The sequence below is a fragment of the Polypterus senegalus genome, chromosome 11 (genome assembly GCF_016835505.1).
Source record: "Polypterus senegalus isolate Bchr_013 chromosome 11, ASM1683550v1, whole genome shotgun sequence".
NCBI lineage: Eukaryota > Metazoa > Chordata > Cladistia > Polypteriformes > Polypteridae > Polypterus > Polypterus senegalus.
This window is the reverse complement of record NC_053164.1, coordinates 59,377,860-59,401,395: the sequence shown is the minus strand read 5'-3', so window position 1 is coordinate 59,401,395 and position 23,536 is coordinate 59,377,860. Positions and strand designations below refer to the sequence as shown.

The following is a 23,536-nucleotide window of genomic DNA, read 5'->3' as shown; positions in this document are numbered from 1 at the left end:
TTTTGCTATAAAATGTATATTTAAAGGGTATTGATAAAAAATAAAAATCTGTAGGTGAGTCGAGTGAGCAACAAGAGTGGTCAACATTCTTTGTTTCTTTCTTTCTTTCTGGTTTTTTTTTAGGTACAGTGAAGGGGGCTGTGGAAACGGTTTGGATGGGAGGTCTGATGTCACAACAGGTTGACTGTACAAAGGATGGGGAACAGCAAACGGTTGATACTACAGGAGAAGGGAGGGAATTTGACAGTTTAACTGGAAGAAACAATCAGAGAGAGCTGAATGAAACAGGCAGTTTGAAGACTGCTTATGTAGGTGCGCCAAACAGGGGTCTGCCAGGTACTGATAATCTTTGTAATAAATCAGATTAATCAAGTGATAGTTGAATTAGGAAACCAAAAATACAGATATTTGGGAGGTGCACTTTTTTTTGTTGTTTGATGTATTTGAAATGAGCATTTTAGGTAAGGTTATTTTGCTACAGGATGAGAAATTCTCTCTGCTTTACTTTAGGTCATGCAACTAAGACCATGGCATTCACTCCCCCTGCTAAAACCAGTATTGGCAGTGCTCCAGGTCGTGCAAAAATGTCTTTGACAGGAACTGGAAAGTCACCCCCTTCTGTGCAGAGCCTGGCTATGCGCTTGTTTACCTTTCCAGGGTCAGGTGGGCCAGGAAGAAGTTCTCCAGAAGTTGCTGAAGCTCCTGTAGCTCCGAAAGTACACCGAGCTAGGAAGACTATGCATAGACAATCTGGAGGACAGGTCAGTTGGGGTTAATTTGTGCTGATTCTAACATATTTTGCATATACTCTGTGTATTGTATGTAAATGTATTTACAGTGCCATGCAAAAGTATTAAGTCTGTTCTGTAATTTTACTGAATGACAAAATCAGATATCTTATGTTGGAAAAAACCTCAAGAAGAAAAATAAAAGACAATATGTTTGTATAATTATTGGCATCCCTACAGAGAGATTTGTTCTAGATTGTTGAAGCTATGCTGATGTCACATTATGAGACTTCTAGTCTTGGGGGTATGTCAGATTTGCTAAATGTAGAACTTTAAGCACCCAAAAATCACTGCCCGTGTTACATTTAGGGTTCATGTGCTGAACTTCCAGCATGGTCATGATTACCCCTTTTTCTGACAGCCAGTAGCTCTGCAGCTTGACAGGGCCTGTACTGTATGAAGCATTGATAGTTACAGCTAGTTCAGCCTCAATCTCGGCCTTTTTTTTTTTTTTTTCTTTTCTTCATCCCCCTTTTTGTTGTGGTACATAAAACACAAGCTTCTTTTCTGTTTGTGAGATTCAAAAGCCCCATATTCCTTATTCCTTGTTGCTGCAGTACATGCTTTGTACTTCCAGGATGAAATGGATTCACGAATCAGGGTGAGCCACACAAAACTCTGGCTAATTCTCTTAAATGTGGTAGGCAAACTTATTGCATATAATACATGTACTGTACATGTCCATAAACAAACACAATACCTTTAAAACAACACAATACAAAACTTGATTTCCCTTTTTTTTTGCATTCATGTTTTGTGCTTAATGTTTAAATGTGTTTACAAGTTTTTCTACTTATTTTTAATGTACTGATAAAACGGTTTTCTCAACGTCAATACCAGAAAAGGAATTTTATCCGATACACTGGATCAACCTCTATATCATCCACTAGAACAATAACGACATTGATATGTAGGCACAAAGATGGTCAATTGCCTGTGCATATTGTACTAATATAGCTAGAGTATTTAAGATATTTTGCTGGGGCAAATAAGGTTGAATGAAAAGAAAGATACTGTTTTAAATGTATGTTGTTTTCACAAACATTTGCATATATTTAAATGTTAATATGTAAACAAGTTAAATAGTAGTAGCTAACAATACCGATTGCAAAAATTTTAATGGTCTTTAGAAAACACAATACTGAAAATTTACATACATTTTTAAAATGAACCTTATAGGTACAGTTGCTTAACTCTCACTCTCTTTTTCTCATTCTTCCTGTTTCTGAAAGAAATTTGCTATATATATATATATATATATATATATATATATATATATATATATATATATATATATATATATATATATATATATATATATATAAATAAGACAATTCAACATTTCACTACTCCTAGTTTACCAGTGGTAGGTTGTACTCGAGGAAGTGGAGAATTAGAAAGATTGGCAGATATCTAGTGAAAATTGATAAACTACTGAATGTATCAGAAATAGTAACATGACTTTTAAAAAAAAAATGTCTAAATCATTAAGTTTAAATATTTATAAACAGAAAGTGATTTGTAAAAATACTGTAGATTTCAGCATTTTTCATTAAAAGAACAGAAAAAATAGTTTGTTCATAAATTGTGGCAGAACATACAACTTTCTTTTTTTTACTCAAGTTGATGAATATTGTAAAGAAAATACAAAATCACCAATTGTGATTAAGTTGAATTGTTATTCCAGTTTAGAGTAACTTCCCTTTATTAGTATGAATTGCAGATAAACATAAAAAGCATACATACAAAATGTATGTAAACACTATCAAACCTTCTTAACCCAAATCAGAGTTGCAAGGGAAGAAGCATATCAAGCAGTACTGATAATAAGGTGGAAAATAACCCTGGAATGAGTACAAATTCGTAGCACATTTCACTCCACATTTACATCTGCACTTGCACTGAGTTGGAATCTGTATTTACCATTACATATATGTCCTTGATGTGGGAGGGACACCAGGAGCATAGGCAGTGAAATAAAAGAAGATACAGAAGAAAGTACAGACTCCATAATGCCCAAAACTATTGTGATATTTGAATCCCAGTTGCTGGATCTGTGTAGTATCACTACTAACCACTGCACTTTTTTGCTGATCATCAACATAATATAACTCAAGACCAAATTTATTCCTAATGTTTTCTCAGCAAAGAAGAAAAACATGATTATTTACTATTTTTTCTGGATTAAAGACAACAAGCTTTCTCTCTTCATTTTATAGTCGACTGCCTATGTGAACTTTAATATTAGTTACTGCCTCTAAAGGTTCAGGAAGTAATACTTAATATGTAAAGTGTGTGTTTTAATTAAAATCCTATGTAATAGTACATTGTATCTGCTTTGTAAGTATGCATAACTCTATTGTTTGGTTTAAAAGAATGAAACTAAATTCACAGTCAGCAAGGCAGCCTGGAAAGGTTTTATGTTTTTGCAAATAAAGTAATTGAATACTCTAGTGTACATGCAAGGACCATTTCCTAATTCTTGAGATGTAATTATAAATATGGATTACCATTTTAATCTTACAGTACTTTTTCTTAAAAACATCTACTGTGTGACACACAAACAAATAATAAACACAGTATAACCTTAAAAAAAAAAAAAAGTATCAAATGTTCACAAGAGGTTTGTTTATCAATAAGACACAAAGCTGACCTGCTTAACAAGTTTACAAGTAAAACAAACAATTTTTGCTGTTTAGCTAACAAGCCAGTTATTTATTAAGCAGCAAATTCAAAATTTTCTTTATCTCTTTTTCATCTAATTGGAAATGTTAGCTGATGTATTTAACACAAACGGCTTTGAACAGGTCTGAATTCATTAAAGTACCGTAGTTCTTTGTCTGATTTCACAAGACGACTTCTCTGATTCCTGTCCCGCAGTTTATTACTCCACTTTACTGTAAAGACTAATATTCCAGTCTTCTCTCTGGTAGTTTGCTTTCTGTTTATAGGAAGTTCACAGCAAAAAAAAAAAAAAAGTGCGCTAGCTTAACTATCATAATGCTAGAATAAAGGAGCATTGCAAGTAAACTACTGTAAAGCTTAGACAAATCAATTTTTAAATCAGCCAATTTACCAAACACCGCTTGAGTTTTCTATAGTGAAAGTTGTCAGATTTAGATCATCAGCAAAATTGAACAGAGCATCGCTAGGTTTTGAGTGCATTGTCCATTTTGTCAGACTATGAAGGCAATAGGGCAAGTAGAAAGTAGTAGGAAAATTGTAAACATAAAATGTAAAGGTAAATAAACAGATTATTTTATGCATCATCTGCAAAAATTGTCCTTGGACAGTGGGACAGTGGTTCAGGGGAGAATGGCTGCAGGTGAAGTTTTGAAGCTGTGTACTTGTTTAGCACATATATTGTTAACTCCCAGTTCTTGTCACAGTCATTGTACATATCAGTCAAGAGAAGTGGCTGTTCAAACTGAGGCTGTCTGTACTAGAAAAATAACATTTATTGTTTTGAACAGTTTCGACACCATAATACTGCTGGAGGTTCTAAGGATATTGATACATTGGTAGAGACTAAATACAGTATTAGCCAATATACAATATCAGCTTCTGATATCAGTTGGGCCCTAATTGCCACTATACTTTTTGAGTTTTTGAAAAGAAAGCTCTATCTTAGTCTTACACGAACATAAAAAAATATTTCCCATATTATAACTGGCACTACTAGGTCAATCTAATGTTGTCACATTTCCAGTTAAACTGGAAGAAAAGAAATCTGAGAAATTTGAATGAAATAAGAAGTTTAAAGACTGATTCTATAGATGCAATCTTGCATTATTGAGTAATGGCTGGTTTTATGTCAGCCACCTATACAGATAATATATAGACTTCTTGATATCTTTGACTGGTTCCTGTTTGTTCTGGTCTGGGCTACTGAATTATACAGGGGCAAGTAAAGGTATGTGAAACCTTTAGAAATAACCACCTTCATGTAACAATTTGGCCAAAATATGATCCGATGGTTACAATATTGTTACAATAAATCACACAAGTCTGATTTAACTAATCACATCCAATTTAGATAGATAGATACTTTATTTATTGTATTATTCTTGTAGATACTGAATTTATCATTTAAATAGTCACAGTGTAGTTTGAAAAAAGTATGTGAACTCTTAGACTGATGACTTCAACAAAAGCTAACTGGAGTCAGGAGTTGGAAAAACTAGATTCCAATCAGTGAAACGGGATTGGAGGTGTGCCTGAGACTAGCGAGACTGTGCATACGACCCTGTGCTTCTTCAATCACAGCTTTATAGGAGACTGGCAAAGTGAAAGCCACTGTTAATAACAATAGAATAAATAATATGTACAGAGTTTTCCAGAAGTCACATAGGAGACTCTAAAGTCAGCTGGTAGAGGGACTATGGTGTGAAGAGACCTGCACCTTGGGATACGATTTGTTTTCTACCAAGACAAAAACCCCACCCACAAATCCAAAGCTACATAGGAATGGCTTAAAACCAACCTTGTTAATGCCTTGAAGTGAAAATGCCAGAATCCAGGTCTCAGTACAATTAAGAATTTGTTGCTGGATTTGAATCAGGCTGTTCACTCATGATGCCCATGAAACTAAAAGATCTTAAGCAATTTTGCAAAATAAATAAAAAACAGGGAATAATTGCAGTGTCTAGTGAGAGAAAAACCTGCACCTACAGAGTCAAGGCTGTCCTGACTGACAAAGGTGCATCTACTAAGTACTGACTTGAAGAGGCTGAATACTTATATGATTAGCTGTTTTGTGTTTTACATTTGTAAATATATGCCACACTGATCCCTCTCCCACTTGGACAGAGGCAGTGGTGCTGTTAGAATTATGTTTTTGGACTTCTCTAGTGCCTTCAACACCATCCAACCTCTGCTCCTTAGGGACAAGCCGACAGAGATGGGAGTAGATTCACACCTGGTGGCATGGATCGTGGACTGTCTTACAGACAGACCTCAGTATGTGCGTCTCGGGAACTGCAGGTCTGACATTGTGGTCAGCAACACAGGAGCGCCGCAAGTGACTGTACTTTCTCCGGTCCTGTTCAGCCTATATACATCAGACTTCCAATACGATTCGGATTCCTGCCACGTGCAAAAGTTCGCTGATGACACTGCTATTGTGGGCTGCATCAGGAGTGGGCAGGAGGAGGAGTATAGGAAGCTAATCAAAGACTTTATTAAATGGTGCGACTCAAACCACTTACACCTGAACACCAGCAAGACCAAGGAACTGGTAGTGGATTTTAGGAGGCCCAGGCCCTTCATGGACCCCGTGATCATCAGAGGAGACTTTGTGTAGAGCGTGCAGACCTATAAATACTTGGGAGTGTAGCTGGATGATAAATTGGACTGGACTGCCAATACTGATGCTCTGTGTAAGAAAGGTCAGAGCCAACTATACTTCCTTAGAAGGTTGGCATCCTTCAACATCTGCAATAAGATGCTGCAGATGTTCTACCAGACGGTTGTGGCGAATACCCACTTCTACGCGGTGGTGTGCTGAGCAGGCAGCATAAAGATGATGGACGCCTCACACCTGGACAAACTTGTTAGGAAGGCAGGCTCTATTGTAGGAATGAAGCTGGACAGTTTAAAATCTGTGGCAGAGCGACGGGCGCAAGCAAGCTCCTGTTAATCATGGGGAATTCACCGCATCCACTGAACAGTGTCATCTCCAGGCAGAGGAGTAGCAGTAGTCTGTCACTGTCCTGCTCCACTGACAGACTGAGGAGATCGTTCCTCCCCCACACTATGCGACTTTTCAATTCCACCCGGGGGGAGGGGTAAATGCTAACATTATTCAAAGTTATAGTCTGTTTTTACATGCCTTTTTATTAATATAGTTTTTTTTTGTATCAGTATACTGCTGCTGGATTATGTGAATTTCCCCTTGGGATTAATAAAGTCTCTATCTCTATCTATCTAATTCATCTAGACCACTTTGCAGAGATTTTTTTTTCACCTTTGATTTTAAAGAGTCCTTTTATGTTGATCAGTGTGAAAAAAGAAAAAAAAAAAACAAATTAAATCCATTATGAATTAATGTTGTTGAATAATAAAATGTGAAGTATTTCAAGGGAGTGAATACTTTTTATTGGAACTTTAATCAGCATTTGTTATTTATTGTTGTGGTGGTAAAGAATTTTGCTTTTACATTTAATGCACACAAGTTACGTTTGCACAACCTTGTAATAAAGAAAGTAAATTGGCAATTGCACAATGGGTAAAATGTTTTTTTTTTTTTATTTTAATTATACGGTAGTGGATTCAAACCTAGTTATTGAGGTTTGTTTTCTCTCTTTGTGTACAGTAGTTATATTTTAAATTAGATAATTTAGAAAGCATATTTATTTTGATTTATGAGTATAAGTAAATTAAGCAATAATTAGTATTATCAAAAGGAAAGTGATCTGATTTTTTTTTTTTTTTGTTGTTGTTTTTTTAGTGTGAGTAGACAACTCTGCAGCTATGTATAGGAAACCATTAGTTCATTCCATAATGGGTCATTATGGACCTAGGATGCTGATGACGCAATGTACTAATTTAGAATTTTCTCATAATGTTAATTAATAATGGAATAATGGACATTTGATCCCACAAAGACATTGTGCATTTAATAATCAGTTAATCTGTACAATAATGTGTCCATTGTACTACTGCCATAAAATAATGAAGAAGAAATTGTGTTTAAAGTGCTATTATCTCTGTTTTATTCTGGATCTGGATCCTAATGCCACAGTAATAGATAATATAGCTTTTGCCGGCATCAGTATATTTGGTAAGATAGGCACTCCTTATGTGGTGTTAAATAAAAATAACTGTCATAGTAAAGTACTTAGTAATTAGCATGACATTGCTCACACAATTTCAGATATAGTTTTTCAAAGCATTTTACAGCTTAAGCATATCCTTCCCTGAGTTGTACTTCACACAGGTTGATATATAATCCACTTTCCTCTAAGTTTTCTTAATCACTAATGCTTTCAGGTTGTAGACAGTGGTGAGTCCACTTGGACTCTCACATCTTACTCATAAGACACACTTTCAGTTTTTAAATTGCCCATTTTGTAGTTCAATCAAAGATGTTAACTTTTTTTTTTTGCAGGTCTCATTTCTGTTAAATATACTGAACTTGCTCATCTAAAGAGTAGTTTTAATTGAGCAAACATCTTGTAAAATGTAACACACAAAAGAGTTTTACAAACATATTGTTTTTGGTATATCTTCATTACTGTTCTTATATGCATGTTTTAATTTCCTTTCAATTTGAAGGCCCGACGACTGGAATCTTCCTTCGTAAAGACAGACAACTCTTCGTCTCCTACTAATGACCTTCTAGAAACAGATAACTCTGGTAGGAAAATGGTAGTTTGATTGTATTTTTCTTCTGCATTAATTGTTTTAGAATTTAAGTTTTAAGTAGAATTTTACAGTCTGTATTTGATTCCACAAAATAATGAAAAATATAATACAGTGATAAGAGTACAGTCAATGTAATGCTTTCTGGATTGGTTGTTTTTGCTTGACAATAAAACTGTGTCAGCTTGGATATAAATATGTAAATAACATTAAAAGATATAAATATACATTTTTGAAAATTATATAAACAGTGAAGCAGAACAATGGAAATGACTAGTGTATGAGAAAATGTGAATTAATTCAGCAAATTAATGGTACAAAAGTAGTTGTTGCTGTTATAATTGTAAGCACAGGTGGGTGAACTGACTTTGCCAGGGTCTCAGAGAAAGATAAAGAAGAGAAACCTTATGGAGTGCCTTATACAGTGCACAAAAAGTCCCATGCACTAGATACTATATAGTGATGATAGGATGGTATCTCAATCCCATTAATTTGTAAACTCAGCCTAATTTCTTCACTACCTTTACTGCTTATTTAATGGCTTTATAGTATTCATTACTTTACTTTGCAGTAATGTATTGCTCAGAGTTACCCAAAGAATTCGGCTTTATAGGTTTTATAGGATCATTATTGTCACATGTACACTGACACTATATCCATCACTCATTTATTTTAAATAGAGTTAGGGCATGATCACTAGGGACAAATGTGATCCAAATGAAGAATCATTCCAGAAGGTAGTCTCTCACAGGACCCACACAATCTAAGGCTATGTCTGCCCTACAACGTTTTCATTTTAAAACAGAAAACGATCTCTGTCTACACTGGCATTTTCACTTTGTTTACAAAAGAATCGGTCCATACCGAAATCCTTGACAACACATATATGACAGTGACCTTCACCTACACTTGGCATGTGTGCAGTAGCGTCAAGTTCCTGCAAGGGTTAGGTAATATGTAGTGGAAAATTGAGAGCCTTGTGAAAATCCACTTCCCAAGTACTTTCTGCACTTTCAAAGTTATCTGTGCAGGCAGGACGCTGATAGTGTGTTCATAGAATAGAAAAAGAGAGAAATTCTTGAAGGGGATGGAGCAAATGGCCCTTGTGTTGTTTTAAGGCAATGACTGCAGTTGAAAGTAAGTCTTCGGTAGCAGTCTGGCGACAGTCATCTTGTCATTAAACAAAAACAAATCAAATGTTAAAGCGACAGTTAGAGCAAAACACTTTTTTTTTTTTTAAATGTTTATTTGTGAGATGATTGGTTATAAGCAGTCCACAGCAATCCGAGCACAACTTGTTACAAACAATAATTCTAAAACTAACTAAATAAGCACAAACTTGTGCTTATATCGTTACTTTTCTGCATTGTGCGTACATGTATCTCTCTTTCCTGTAATGTTATGAGTTGGGCTGCATTCTACACCATGTGCAGTGCTCATCCTTACTGAACAGATAAAAGTTTAAGTAGTCTCAGAGAAGCCATATGTATAATAGTATATGTCTGGAGGCAGCCATGAGTGAATTTTGCTTAAAACTTTTTGGGAAAGATTAGACGGTTCACTGAGTGTTGCATTTCTAAACCAATCCAACACCTCATGAGGGTTGTGCTTTTTGAACTGCAAAGATTGTAGATGATCTTGTTTATGTTGTCTGACAGACAGCAAACTTCTGATAAAGATAAATAATCAAAGTCTTCTAAAAACACCCTATTAAACATGGGTCACATGCAGAGAACATATTGTGTATTTTAATAAACAAAACATGTTTTAAAAATGAACAACCTAATGCTAGGGAAAACTCTTCTGTAGCATCTGGTTATACATTGTCATTTGATGGCATCAGTAGATGAATGGTAAATGTGAACGATGCATTGTCGCAGGTACTGTGTGTGCTCTATGGTGTTCAGCATTACCACGATAGTGTTTGAGTCGATGTAAGCTTGAAAGAATTGGCACCTATATTCATGAAAATATGAACTGCAAAATATGCTTCTGAAGTAAACACTCCATCAAAGGGCTGCCGTTAAGAGAGCTGATAACAATGAGCCACAGGAAATGCAGATTTCAGTACTTAAAACACCCGAATCAACAGATTCGTCTAACAATACCAGTAGATGCACAAACCAGTGACTGTATGCCTAAATTAATAACTAAATAAACTTAATGCTACTGACTAATTGGAAATGCAAACATGCCATGACAAAATAGACTGTGTTTTAGCATGTTGTATATCCGTAGACCACAATGCTTAACTAAATTCTCTTTGCCGTTGTTATGCCTTATAGTGATGCAATAGTTAAAATGACAGATATTATAGCAGAAAGAGGCACTTTTCAAACTTGTGGAGCCCAGTAGCTGCAGTCGTCTTTATTTTTGTGTGTGTGTCTACCTGTCTCCACTGTTGCAGTGCTCATTACAACGTGCAAATTAATTATTAAGCTTATTATCTTGTGCTCCTGAATGGATAACAGCAATTTTATCTTTTTATTTTCCTTCAGAGTCAAGTCTTTTCTTTAGTATCTTTAGCTGTTTTGCTTTTGTTTTAGGAAGAATCCCTGTAGGTGTAGCCTTTGCAGGACAGGATTGTGCCGCTATTCAGTACACATTTTTAAAGGGTTGTCCCCTGATGTTTATTCTCATTTGGCAATCACATCTGGCCCTACAAGAGTAATGTTTAAGTAATAAAAGTTTATTAGAAGCTTTCAACTGAGTCATTTAAAATCTGATTTTCACGGGTCTCTGAATTTTTCACGATAATAGTAATGCTACCTACCATGGGATTTATCACAAAACTTTAGCGACTTATAAGTATTATGCTTTTTATGAGTGTATGCAGTGTAATAGATTTAAGTGCTTGCTCGCACCCTTGCACCCTCAGACACCACGTCAGACACTAGGTAAAAGTCCAATAATGATATTTATTATATCAATAATGTGCACAAAGCACCCTCCACTCCCAAATACTCCAATAACAACAATAATAATAATAATAATAATAATAATCTCCACTCTCCCAGACGCTTAGCCACCCTGCCTCCCAACTCAGCTCATTGCCTGGGAGTTCCCACAGTCCTTATATATTCCCCGACCCAGAAGTGTTCCCAATCCAACAGTCCATAAGTCCTTATTCCTTCTGGGTCAGGGTAAACAATGCTTTTCTCACCCCGGAAGCCCGTCGCTCTTCCTATGACGAACTTCCGGGTCATAGGGCACGAAGAACTCTTCAGTCGTCCCTGCAGCTCCCTCTCGTGGCCCCCATGGCATCCAGCAGGGCGGTGCATAAAAACTCCATTGTCCATGATGCCCTGCTGGTCTTCTGGGGACCTCCATGCTGCCGGCCATCCTCCACAGCAGGCATTCAAACTTTGCAAAATGCAGTTTAGCAATGTAGACGCATACATGTAAGGAGCAAAACACAGGCTGTGGAAAGCAAATCTTTTACAAATACTTTCTTAGAATTTTTTTTTATTCCATTAAGGGTGGCCAGTAATGGAATTAGCTGTTATAATGAGCAGGATCCAATCAGGAAAGGGCAAGGAAAAGGATAAACCAATCAAACCGCAGTTAGTCTTGTTTTCAGAAAAACTTGTTTACATTGATTCATGCCAAAACGCTGACGCGATGTTTTCAGAAGCATACAGCTCTAGAGGGCGTTTTTAAAAGTGTTTGCTTCCAGGGTTTAAAAATGACAGTCTAGTATGGGTGAAATTTGAAAACAGACAAATGTATCCATTTTGAAATGCATTCATGTGGACAAGGCCTAAAAACATATTCACACTTGGATGCAAACTCTGACTCATTGTCAGAAGTGGGTAGTAATGAGTTATATTTACTCCGTTACATTTACTTGAGTAACTTTTTAAAAAAATTGTACTTCTAAGAGTAGTTTTACTGCACCATACTTTTACTTGAGTACATTTGTGAAGAAGAAACGCTGCTCTTACTCCTCTACATTGGGCAACACTCGACTCGTTACTTTTTTCCATTTAAACATTACACTATATTTTTGCCAGAGAGAAGTCGCCAGTGGATCTACTGCATGACTGTTTCACCAATCAGACGTAGCAGCAATAATCACATGACTCCGTTTCACCAATCAGACGCAGCCATGCAGCCTCATGACCACACACAAACTTTTTGCGTCTGCAGCCTGAGAGAGACTTTTTAGTCATGCGGGGCTCCTGTTCACTTGTAAACGGTTACAGCTTCACTGCAAGAACCTTGAGAGCCAACTCCTGCTGAACCTTAACCATCAGTTAGTGAAGAACAAGCATGTTTTAACCAAACATGCACAGACAGTCATGGTAAAGTGAGACTTCTTGTATGTGCACAAACTGCCTTATTCTAATGTTATTTTCTATCAGCTGTGCTATTTGGAGGGCAAGTGTGCGACGATGCTGGTCCCCTACAGACTCCCTCTTCCCACATGGGAGTCTGCTGAATCCACACCATCGATAGTTCTGACCAAGATGAGCTGACATATGAGGATAATTCACTGATGAGGCAAGAGGATGGTGGAAAAAGTGCTCAAGTGGTTTTATTAAAAACCAGTCAAAACAAAATTAAAATCAACAAAAGTGTCAATGGTGCAGTGTTCTAAAAAACAGTACATATATAAACCATAATGCCTGTGAGTATTAACAAAAGTCATTTTACAGTCCTTCACTATCTTGTGTCTTGCTGCCACCATTGCTTGACACTAATGGTACACAGAGCTAATAAACCTCTGTTAAATCTGCAAGTTTGAGATGTTAACCCATTTTTGCAGAAGGGCCTGACAAACCAGCTGGCCATTGGTGGTTAGATTTGTCTGGATATTGTGATCCATGAAATTTAATGTGCTCTGTGGGGTTAAGGTCATGAGGTTAGGCAGGACATGGCAGCACCCACACACCAGCATTCTTTCCTGAGGATAGTAGTGACCACAGCAGCTCAGTGTGGCCTGTAAATATCATACTGTAGAGTCGGGACTTGTGAGTGGAGGGCCTCTAACAGATTGCCTTGCTTTAAGACAAGCAGCATGGTTCCTGTCCTTCACTGTCCTCACAATACCAGCTTTAGTGCATCAGATGGCAGTTTCAGCAGCAGTATAGAAGGCAGATCTGAAATGATCTTTTAAGATGGACAAGACTTATTTGTCATTCCTGCTCTGTGGATGACCATGGACGAGCATCTATTGTGTTGGTCTACTGAAACCTTTCCTGCAGTTGGGCACAGGGGAAGGGTATAATCAGTAGTCTCCGGCAAAGCTGGTATATGATATGCCCTACATAATTGTGATATTTGAGGCATTAAGGAATGTGCCTAAAACTAACCAATTGTCACTTTTTTATTTTGTGACTTTTAGTTTTAAGTTAGTTTTTCTAATGGTGACCTGATTAGGAATTGATCCACCTGGACCTTACTAGATAAAAGTGTGACTAATGAATTGTTTTGCGTTTGGCGGATAACAATGCTTCACTGTCTGAGGTGTACTGCTTTTCCAAAGGCTAAAACTAAACTGACGTGTTTTTGTGAAGATACTCAAGCTCTTACTGTAGTTTTCTCATTTCAGAAAAATGTGAGTTTTCTATCAGTATATATTAAAAGATTTAATGAGTATTAGGGGATAAAGAATATTCTAGAGGGGAAAAAATCACTTGTGGTGGTGTGCTCAACTACCAATCAATACTCCAGTCAGTCTTTCTCCAAGTCTTTTGTAAAAAGATATGGAGGGGATATCTGAGAAAGTATGATTAGTTAAAACCCTTTTCTTACACATAATCACCTGCTTTGTCTCTGCGAGGAAAATAATGCTTCTGCATGTGAGACCTCCTGTAGTATCTGTGAGAAATGAAATCACTCCTATGAATACTCCTAATGGAATTTGAGGATGTTAGGCTTTACACTGTAAGGGTAGTGCTTTAGTCCTCATCTTTGACACAGTGTGGCCCTGGACAAGTCATTTTAACCTGTCTTTGCTCTGATTTTAAGCATTTGCAGTATGCACTTATTTTGTAAAGTCACTTTGGATAATGGATTCTGCCAAGAAAATTATTATTTGGTGACTCAGTGTTTAAAGTAATGATTCTTTGTTTTTACTAGAGTAGTTTCACTGATACTGTTGAAGAACTACTCTGACATGTCTTGTAGTGTGTGCTTTAGTCTATTTTTCACAGATTTTAGATGCTTATATTTAAATTTCTATGAGAAAAGCTTTTTAACAAATCTAAGAATATGGTTATTCATGTCTTGCACAAAGCAGTGCTGAAGTTTATCTTTCACTTGGCAGGACATAAGCAGACATATTTATTGATCTTTTCATTTAGAATGTCCTTGTATGAAAATGTAAATCTCTTCATCTTTAATATGTTTAATAACAAAAAAAAAAGATTTCTCATTCACACATTATTAACATTATTAACATATTTCCCGCACAGTTATACAGCATAAACCCTTTGTATTCTCTTAGATATTGGGTAAGATTCATTGAAATTATGTATGTAAAAACACTGTTTATATACAGTAAAACCTAAAATTTATTTTAAAAATATCGAGTGTCTCCGATATCACATATGTTACAGCCATTACGATAGACAGGCCACCAGCAATAAATACGTACAATGCAAGAAAAATTGTATACAGTAAATGTGTGTACAGTGACACTAAACGTACATACATGTACTAAGTACTGTAAGTAGAAAATTAATTATGGTTACTCACCAACAATGACATGATGACTTGTCCGATAACGATGAGTTTAGTTTTACTGCACAACAAAGGAGAGTGTTACAGCTCTTCTAAAGGAGCCTCTTCAGGCGACTGTGTAGCACCGCCGTTGTTCTTCTTCCGGCAGTCTTCAATCCAAATCCCTAAAGCAGATTCCATCCAGACTACTGCCTTATTACATCCACTTACGACTGGTTTTCCACCCTGGTTAAAAGGACACTGTGGCTGTAGATCTTATATTCCTTTCCTACTTTTTAAATAAAAAGAATCGTAGCCTCATTGATGCTGTAATGGCATCCTACTGCGGTGTAGCTTTTCCCTTTCTTCAGCATATCCAAAACTTTTACCTTTTTGGCAATCGTTAACATCTTCCGTTGGCGCTTGGGCACGGCCCCTGAAGCAGTAGCAGGAGCAGATTGTTTTGGAGCCATAATGACGGGGTTGACTGTGCACAAAGATAAACACAAAAGAGCACAAAAGTTAACTCTTTACACAGTGAAACACGTTGATGCTGAATGAGTGAGACGAGACTACCTGGTTAACGCCACAGAATCGAATTCGGCACTCCGTTGCTGAGCCATTCAGCACACAGGAACTTAACTGTGTGTTCTGATTGGTTAGCTCCTCAACCATCCGCCAATAACGTCCCTTGTTTGAAATCAACTGGGCAAACCAACTGAGGAAGCATGTACAGGAAGTAAAAAAGACCCATTGTCCACAGAACCCGCGAAGCAGCGAAAAATCTGCGTTATATATTTAGATATGCTTACATATAGAATCCGTGATAGAGTGAAGCAGCGAAAGTCAAAGCGCGATATAGTGAGGGATTACTGTATAAATTTTCTGGCATTCCAGCTATAAACTTCATAGTGTGTACTTTTTAATTCTGTTAAATTTTCTTTGTATTTGTTAGTGGCTGTTAAAAGACAAAGACTGGATGTTTCTTCAGATACTCTGCAAGTGATAGACCAAGAACCTATGACAGAAACGGTTGAGTATACTGTTGAAGGAAGCCCAGACCCTTCCTTAATACAGGTGGGAGTTTTAATGTTGTCTTTTTCAAACTGTATTCCCTTCTCATTTAAAGTAATATTGCATGTTAAAATAATAAATTTTCGTATAATTTTCAATAATATGTTTACCATTTGTTGATATTTTTCCTCAGATTTCAATTATGAGATCCTAACTATCTGTCTCGCTTTATTTTCACTTAGATTTCAGAGGGGGTAGAAGCAAAAATAAGTTTTTTTTTTTTTGCTGACAATTGTTCCCTGTGAGGTGTGCGGGTGGGGACAACTTTTAAATTTCAGCATCTGACCTTTAGTAGTCAGGAAATCCCCACCGCCAAAAGTTCACAAAGAAAGGACAGCATTACAGCCCTCCCCCCTTGAAGTCATTTTAGTAAAATACTAGCAGAATACCCGCGCTTAGCAGCGGAGAAGTAGTGTGTTAAAGAAGTCATGAAAAAGAAAAGGAAACATTTTGAAAATAACGTAACATGATTGTCAATGAAACATTTTGAAAATAACGTAACATGATTGTCAATGTAATTGTGTTGTCATTGTCATGAGTGTTGCTGATATATATATATATATATATATATATATATATATATATATATATATATATATATATATATATATATATATATATATATATATATATATATATATATATATATATATATATATATATATATATATATATATATATATATATATATATATATATATATACAGTGGTGTGAAAAACTATTTGCCCCCTTCCTGATTTCTTATTCTTTTGCATGTTTGTCACACAAAATGTTTCTGATCATCAAACACATTTAACCATTAGTCAAATATAACACAAGTAAACACAAAATGCAGTTTTTAAATGATGGTTTTATTATTTAGGGAGAAAAAATCCAAACCTACATGGCCCTGTGTGAAAAAGTAATTGCCCCTGAACCTAATAACTGGTTGGGCCACCCTTAGCAGCAATAACTGCAATCAAGCGTTTGCGATAACTTGCAATTTTACAGCTCTGGAGGAATTTTGGCCCACTCATCTTTGCAGAATTGTTGTAATTCAGCTTTATTTGAGGGTTTTCTAGCATGAACCGCCTTTTTAAGGTCATGCCATAGCATCTCAATTTGATTCAGGTCAGGACTTTGACTAGGCCACTCCAAAGTCTTCTGTTTATATATATATATATATATATATATAAACTGCTCAAAAAAATTAAAGGAACACTTTGAAAACACATCAGATCTCAATGGGAAAAAGAAATCCTCCTGGATATCTATACTGATATAGACTGGGTAATGTGTTAGGAACGAAAGGATGCCACATCGTTTGATGGAAATGAAAATGATCAACCTACAGAGCCCTGAATTCAAAGACACCCCAAAAATCAGAGTGAAAAATTATGTGGCAGGCTAGTCCATTTTGCCAAAATTTAATTGCAGCAACTCAAAATTATGCAGCACTTTGTATGGCCCCTGTGTTCTTGTAGACATGCCTGACAACATCGGTGCATGCTTCTAATGAGATGACAGATGGTGTTGTGGGGGATCTCCTCCCAGATCTGGACCAGGGCATCACTGAGCTCCTGGACAGTCTGAGATGCAACCTGGTGGCATTGGATGGACCAAAACATAATGTCCCAGAGGTGTTCTATTGGATTTAGGTCAGGAAAGTATGGTGGTCAGTCAATGGTATCAATTCCTTCATCCTCCAGGAACTGCCTGCATACTCTCGCACACATGAGGCCAGGAATTGTCGTGCACCAGGAGCCACTGTACCAGCATAGGGTCTGACAATGGGTCCAAGGATTTCATCCTGATACCTAATGGCAGCCAAGGTGCCTTTGTCAAGCCTGTAGCGGTCTGTGTGACCCTCCATGGATATGCCTCCCCAGACAATCATTAACCCACCACCAAACTGCTCATGCTGAATGATGTTACAGGCAGCATAATGTTCTCCATGTTTTCTCCAGACCCTTTCACTTCTGTCACGTGCTCAGGGCAAACCTGCTCTCATCTGTAAAAAGCACAGGGCACCAGTGGTGCATCTGCCAATTCTGGTATTCTATGGTGAATGCCAATCGAGCTGCATGCTGCTGGGCAGTGAGCTCAGGGCCCATTAGAGGACATGGGGCCCTTGGGTCACCCTCATGAAGTCTTTCTGGTTGTTTGGTCAGAGACATTCACACCAATGGCCTGCTGGAGGTCATTTTGTAGGGCTCTGGCAGTGCTCATCCTGTTCCTCCTTGCCCAAAGGAGCAGATACTGGTCCTGCTGATGGGTTATGGACCTTTTATGGCCCTCTCCAGCTCTCCTAGAGTAACTGCTTGTCTCCTAGAATCTCCTCCATGCCCTTGAGACTGTGCAGGGAGACACAGCAAACCTTCTGGCAATGACACGTATTGATGTGCCATCCTGGAGAAGTTGGACTACCTGTGCAAACTCTGTAGGGTCCAGGTATCGACTCATGCTACCAGTAGTGACACTGACTGTAGCCAAATGCAAAACTAGTGAAGAAACAGTCAGAAAAGATGAGGAGGGAAAAATGTCAGTGGCCTCCACCTGTTAAACCATTCCTGTTTTGGGGGTCATCTCATTAATTTCATTAACACCACAGCAGCTGAAACTGATAAACAACCCCCTCTGCTACTTAACTGACCAGATTAATATCCCATAAGTTTCATTGACTTTATTTCTTTTGAGCAGTGTATGTATGTATGTATATATATAAATATATATATATTGTATATATATGTATATGTATATAACAAAATTGTTGGTACCCTTCAGTCAATGAAAGAAAAACTCAAAATGGTCACAGAAATAACTTAAATCTGACAAAAGTAATAATAAATAAAAATTCTATGAAATTTAACCAATGAAAGTCAGACATTGATTTTCAACCATGCTTCAACAGAATTATTTAAAAAATAAACTCATGAAACAGGCCTGGACAAAATGATGGTACCCTAACTTAATATTTTGTTGCACAACCTTTTGAGGCAATCACTGCAATCAAACGATTCCTGTAACTGTCAATGAGACTTCTGCACTTCTCAGCAGGTATTTTGGCCCACTCCTCATGAGCAAACTGCTCCAGTTGTCTCAGGTTTGAAGGGTGCCTTTTCCAGATGGCATGTTTCAGCTCTTTCCAAAGATGCTCAATAGGATTGAGGTCAGGGCTCATAGAAGGCCACTTTAGAATAGTCCAATGTTTTCCTCTTAGCCATTCTTGGGTGTTTTTAGCTGTGTGTTTTGGGTCATTGTCCTGTTGCAAGACCCATGACCTGCGACTGAGACCAAGCTTTCTGACACTGGCCAGCACATTTCTCTCTAGAATCCCTTGATAGTCTTGAGATTTCATTGTACCCTGCACAGATTCAAGACACCCTGTGCCAGATGCAGCAAAGCAGCCCCAGAACATAACAGAGCCTCCTCCATGTTTCACAGAAGGGACAGTGTTCTTTTCTTGATATGCTTCATTTTTCCGTCTGTGAACATAGAGCTGATGTGCCTTGGCAAAAGTTCAATTTTCGTCTCATCTGTCCATAGGACATTCTCCCAGAATCTTTGTGGCTTGTCCACATGTAGTTTGGCAAATTCCAGTCTGGCTTTTTATGATTTGTTTTCAACAATGGTGTCCTCCTTGGTCGTCTCCCATGAAGTCCACTTTGGCTCAAACAACGACGGATGGTGCGATCTGACACTGATGTTCCTTGAGCTTGAAGTTCACCTTGGATCTCTTTAGAAGTTTTTCTGGGCTCTTTTGTTACCATTCGTATTATCCGTCTCTTTGATTTGTCATCAATTTTCCTCCTGCGGCCACGTCCAGGGAGGTTGGCTACAGTCCCATGGATCTTAAATTTCTGAATAATATGTGCAACTGTAGTCACAGGAACATCAAGCTGCTTCGAGATGGTCTTATAGCCTTTACCTTTGACATGCTTGTCTATAATTTTCTTTCTAATCTCCTGAGACAACTCTTTCCTTCGCTTCCTCTGGTCCATGTTGAGTGTGGTACACACCATGTCACCAAACAACACAGTGACTACCTGGAGCCCTATATATAGGTCCACTGACTGATTACAAGATTGTAGACACCTGTGATGCTAATTAGTGGACACACCTTGGATTAACATGTCCCTTTGGTCACATTATTTTCAGTCTTTTCTAGGGGTACCATCATTTTTGTCCAGGCCTGTTTCATGAGTTTTTTTTTATTAATTCTGTTGAAGCATGGTTGAAAAGCAATGTCTGACTTTTATTAGTTCAATTTCATAGAATTTTTATTTATTATTACTTTTGTCAGATTAAAGTTATTTCTGTGACCATTTTGAGTTTTTCTTTCATTGACTGAAGGGTACCAACAATTTTGTCCACGTGTACACACACACACATATATACATATACATATGTACATATATACTGTATATACACATATATATACAAATTTACATATATATCTACATTTATATATTAGGGGTGGGACTCGATTAAAAAAATTGATCCAATTAATTAGAGGCTGTGTAATAACTAATCTTGATTAATCGTATGTGATCACACATGAAAATTTGCCCCAAATCGCTAATGTGTTTTTTTTTCATTTAAAAGGGTTTTAGTGGGCGACAGAATCAAATAATAGACATGGACATGAATGTTGTAAACTCAAGCTCTTTTAATTTCTGAAAAAAAAAATGCTTTTCAACTGCATTTCAATTCAAAGCAGAAACAAAAATATCATCCCTGGCTAAAATTGGGCAGTGGTAGTTGAAGTACCTTAAGTACATTTTCAGAATGGTATTGTCTTTAAATAATAATAACCAAAATTTCAACATAAAGTGCAGTTTTTCTTCTTAAAATAATAAGTCAGGAACATAAAAGTTAATTTGACCAACTTAATCTTTAAACTCTGAGTAACCTTAGCCAGAATTATTTTGTACATTAGACTAAAACAGTGTGATCATTGAAAATTTTGTAATTAGATGTAATTAGAATTACTAATGGTCACGGAAATCCAATGATCCCCAGTAAGAGCCACAAAGTCCGCTTTCAGTAATGCATCTAATTTTGCTTGCTTTTCAGTGTGCACAAAACCATGCTTTTATCAAGGCTTCAGCCGGGTAGTCTTTTGAAATGAAATTTTCCTCCGATCAGTCGTAGGAACACACTTTATTCCGACTATTAACATTTTTGTTGCTGTGATGTGTGCATCAGTGTAATCAATGTACCAGGAAATCATGCATTGACAAAAGTTCCCCTTTGCTTGGAATTGAAAGTGTGATTAAATGCGTTATTTTTTTTAACGCGTTATGGAGTACATGCATCGAAGCTTCTCAGCTGTGCTTGTGCTAAGAAAAGGAAACATTTTAAAAATAACGTAACATGATTCTGCGTTAACCGCATATTTTTTCATACGTCCCAAACCAAGGAGATGCGAGGGTAAAATGAATCGGGAAGCGCACGTACATATTTGGTGCATCCATTCTCGGGAATCGAACCTCGGATGTCAGCACTAGAGGTGAAGCCTCTACAATTGCGCCACGGCGTGTGGCTTGTCTATTTGAGAGCAACAGAGAAGTAGTGTGTCAAAGAAGTTATGAAAAAGAAAAGGGAACATTTTAAAAATAACGTAACATGATTGTCAATATACAGTAATTGTTTTGTGAGTGTTATTGAGTGTTACTGTCTTCGAGGATTTGATTATCATTATTTCTTTCAATCAAGGTCGTATTTGTACGATGTGTTGTGTTCAAGTTACATTCTGTGTTTGTCAATCGTTGTAAAGATAACAGGTTTCATTCATCGATTCGTTTCTTACTGCATCAATAAACAGCTTTTCTTCCTCTTTATCTGAGATGTGACACACTGCATGCACGTTTTTTTTTTTAACTCTGTCTTCCTTTAGCGGGACATTGACTTTTTCCACCATGTGCTTTGTTTCCGCAGTAGCTGCACTTATGAATATGCTTGTATGTATCAGACGCTTCATATTTTTTTGCTGCCTTCTCAATTGTGTAATTCGGTTTTTGTTCAGCACTCTTTGGAACTGTTGCTTTTTGTCTGTGCACTGCGTCAGTTCATGTGAGCCGCTTGGTGTTCATGCATTGAAGGTTCCCAGCTGTGCTGGTGCCATCTCGTGTGATGTCCACGGCTGTATGTAATGTTAGCTAAGACCCGGCACTTAAAAGTTTCTCTCGCGGTTTCGCTGAATTTGTGCCAAACACCACACCATCTTATCTTCCTCTGCATAAGCACAGTCCTTCACCCGTGAATATTTAGCGGCAGTGTTTCTATTGGATTGCCGCTGACGGACGGCCTTATATGGGCAGGCACTAAATTACAAACGCCAGCAGCAGCCTGTCTATGAACTTAATTTAAACTTTAGGTTTACACCGTGCTTTATTTCCGAAGTAGCAGCACTCATGAATATGGTTGTATATGTCAGTCGCTCGCTTCTTATTGTTTCGCTGCCTTCTCAATTATATAATGCATGTTTTCTTCAGTGCTTTTTTGAGCTCTTCCTGGTTTTCTACGTACTGCGTTGACAGTCAGTTCATGTGATTACGTGGGAGGCGTGATGATGTCACACGAAACTCCGCCCCCCCACGGCCATCCAGCTCAACTCCATTACAGTATATGGAGAAAAATAGGTTCCAGTTATGACCTTTACGCGTAGAATTTCGAAATGAAACCTCCCCAACTTTTGTAAGTAAGCTGTAAGGAACGAGCCTGCCAAATTTCAGCCTTTTACCTACACGGGAAGTTGGAGAATTAGTGATGAGTCAGTCAGTCGGTCAGTGAGGGCTTTGCCTTTTATTAGTATAGATGACATAGGTGAATCCTTTGAAAATTGTTTGTCTTATGCACACATTGTGAATTTTTGTGTTATTTCCTTTGAAATTACCTTGGTTTGTGAAACATGGAATATCAAACCTTATTCTAAATGTGATTTTTTTTTTTTTGCCAGTCTAAATCAGCTTTGAATGATATTTAACACTAGAATTACCAGCGCCTACGAGAAAACTCATAAATCTGGCCCACCTTAAATCTGTTCGCACCTCTCTGTTAGCGTCTTTTGTCCTGTAAATCTGCCGATAAAGACAAGCAGCAAGCAGCTTACTATTCCATCCCCCCCACCGCCACAGAACATGCACAAAGTTCTCCCAGCTCATGTCTTGATTATCTGGGAGTGAAGTGCTGGAGTTTTAGAGTAGGAATAATAGATTGTTATTTGGAGCACATGCATTTCTTGTGTGTTCCGTTTCTACAATAATCTGTGTAAACACATTGTTTAAGCATAAACGTTTTTCATATTTTAGTAATAAATGACAAAATGTAGGCCCAACTATATAATTTGTGAAGCCTGAAGTCCAAAGATCAAATAAACGCTTTCACAAATGGTTCAAGGACGATACAACAACTTCCGTGGCGTAGCGGTAAGGTTTGCTAGCTTGTAATAGAGTCCTCGGTTTGATCCTGACTGCCTCCTATATTTACCATTTTCAGTAGTGAGCTGCTCTTAATGTTAATATTATACAGTACACACATACTGTACATGTGGTTTGTGTCTGTAACAGCCGCTGCACATTTATAGGACTTGTAAAAGTTACCCTTTTTTTTTGCCCCCTTCAACGCCAAACCCTCCCAGAGGGGATCTGACGCTGTTGCTTTC

General features: G+C 37.4%; 1 protein-coding gene across 3 annotated transcripts in view; it reads left to right on the top strand.

The window, feature by feature from the left end:
- Nucleotides 1-23,536, top strand: part of ehmt2 (euchromatic histone-lysine N-methyltransferase 2) — an 81,471-nt gene that overhangs the window by 3,006 nt on the left and 54,929 nt on the right. For 2 of the 3 annotated variants that reach the window (XM_039768739.1, XM_039768738.1), the window contains exons 3-6: nt 124-336; nt 511-761; nt 8,064-8,145; nt 15,772-15,893. In XM_039768739.1, coding sequence (XP_039624673.1) covers nt 124-336; nt 511-761; nt 8,064-8,145; nt 15,772-15,893 — 668 coding nt within the window. The remainder of the gene's footprint in view (nt 1-123; nt 337-510; nt 762-8,063; nt 8,146-15,771; nt 15,894-23,536) is intronic. The other variant, XM_039768740.1, reaches the window with a different exon arrangement.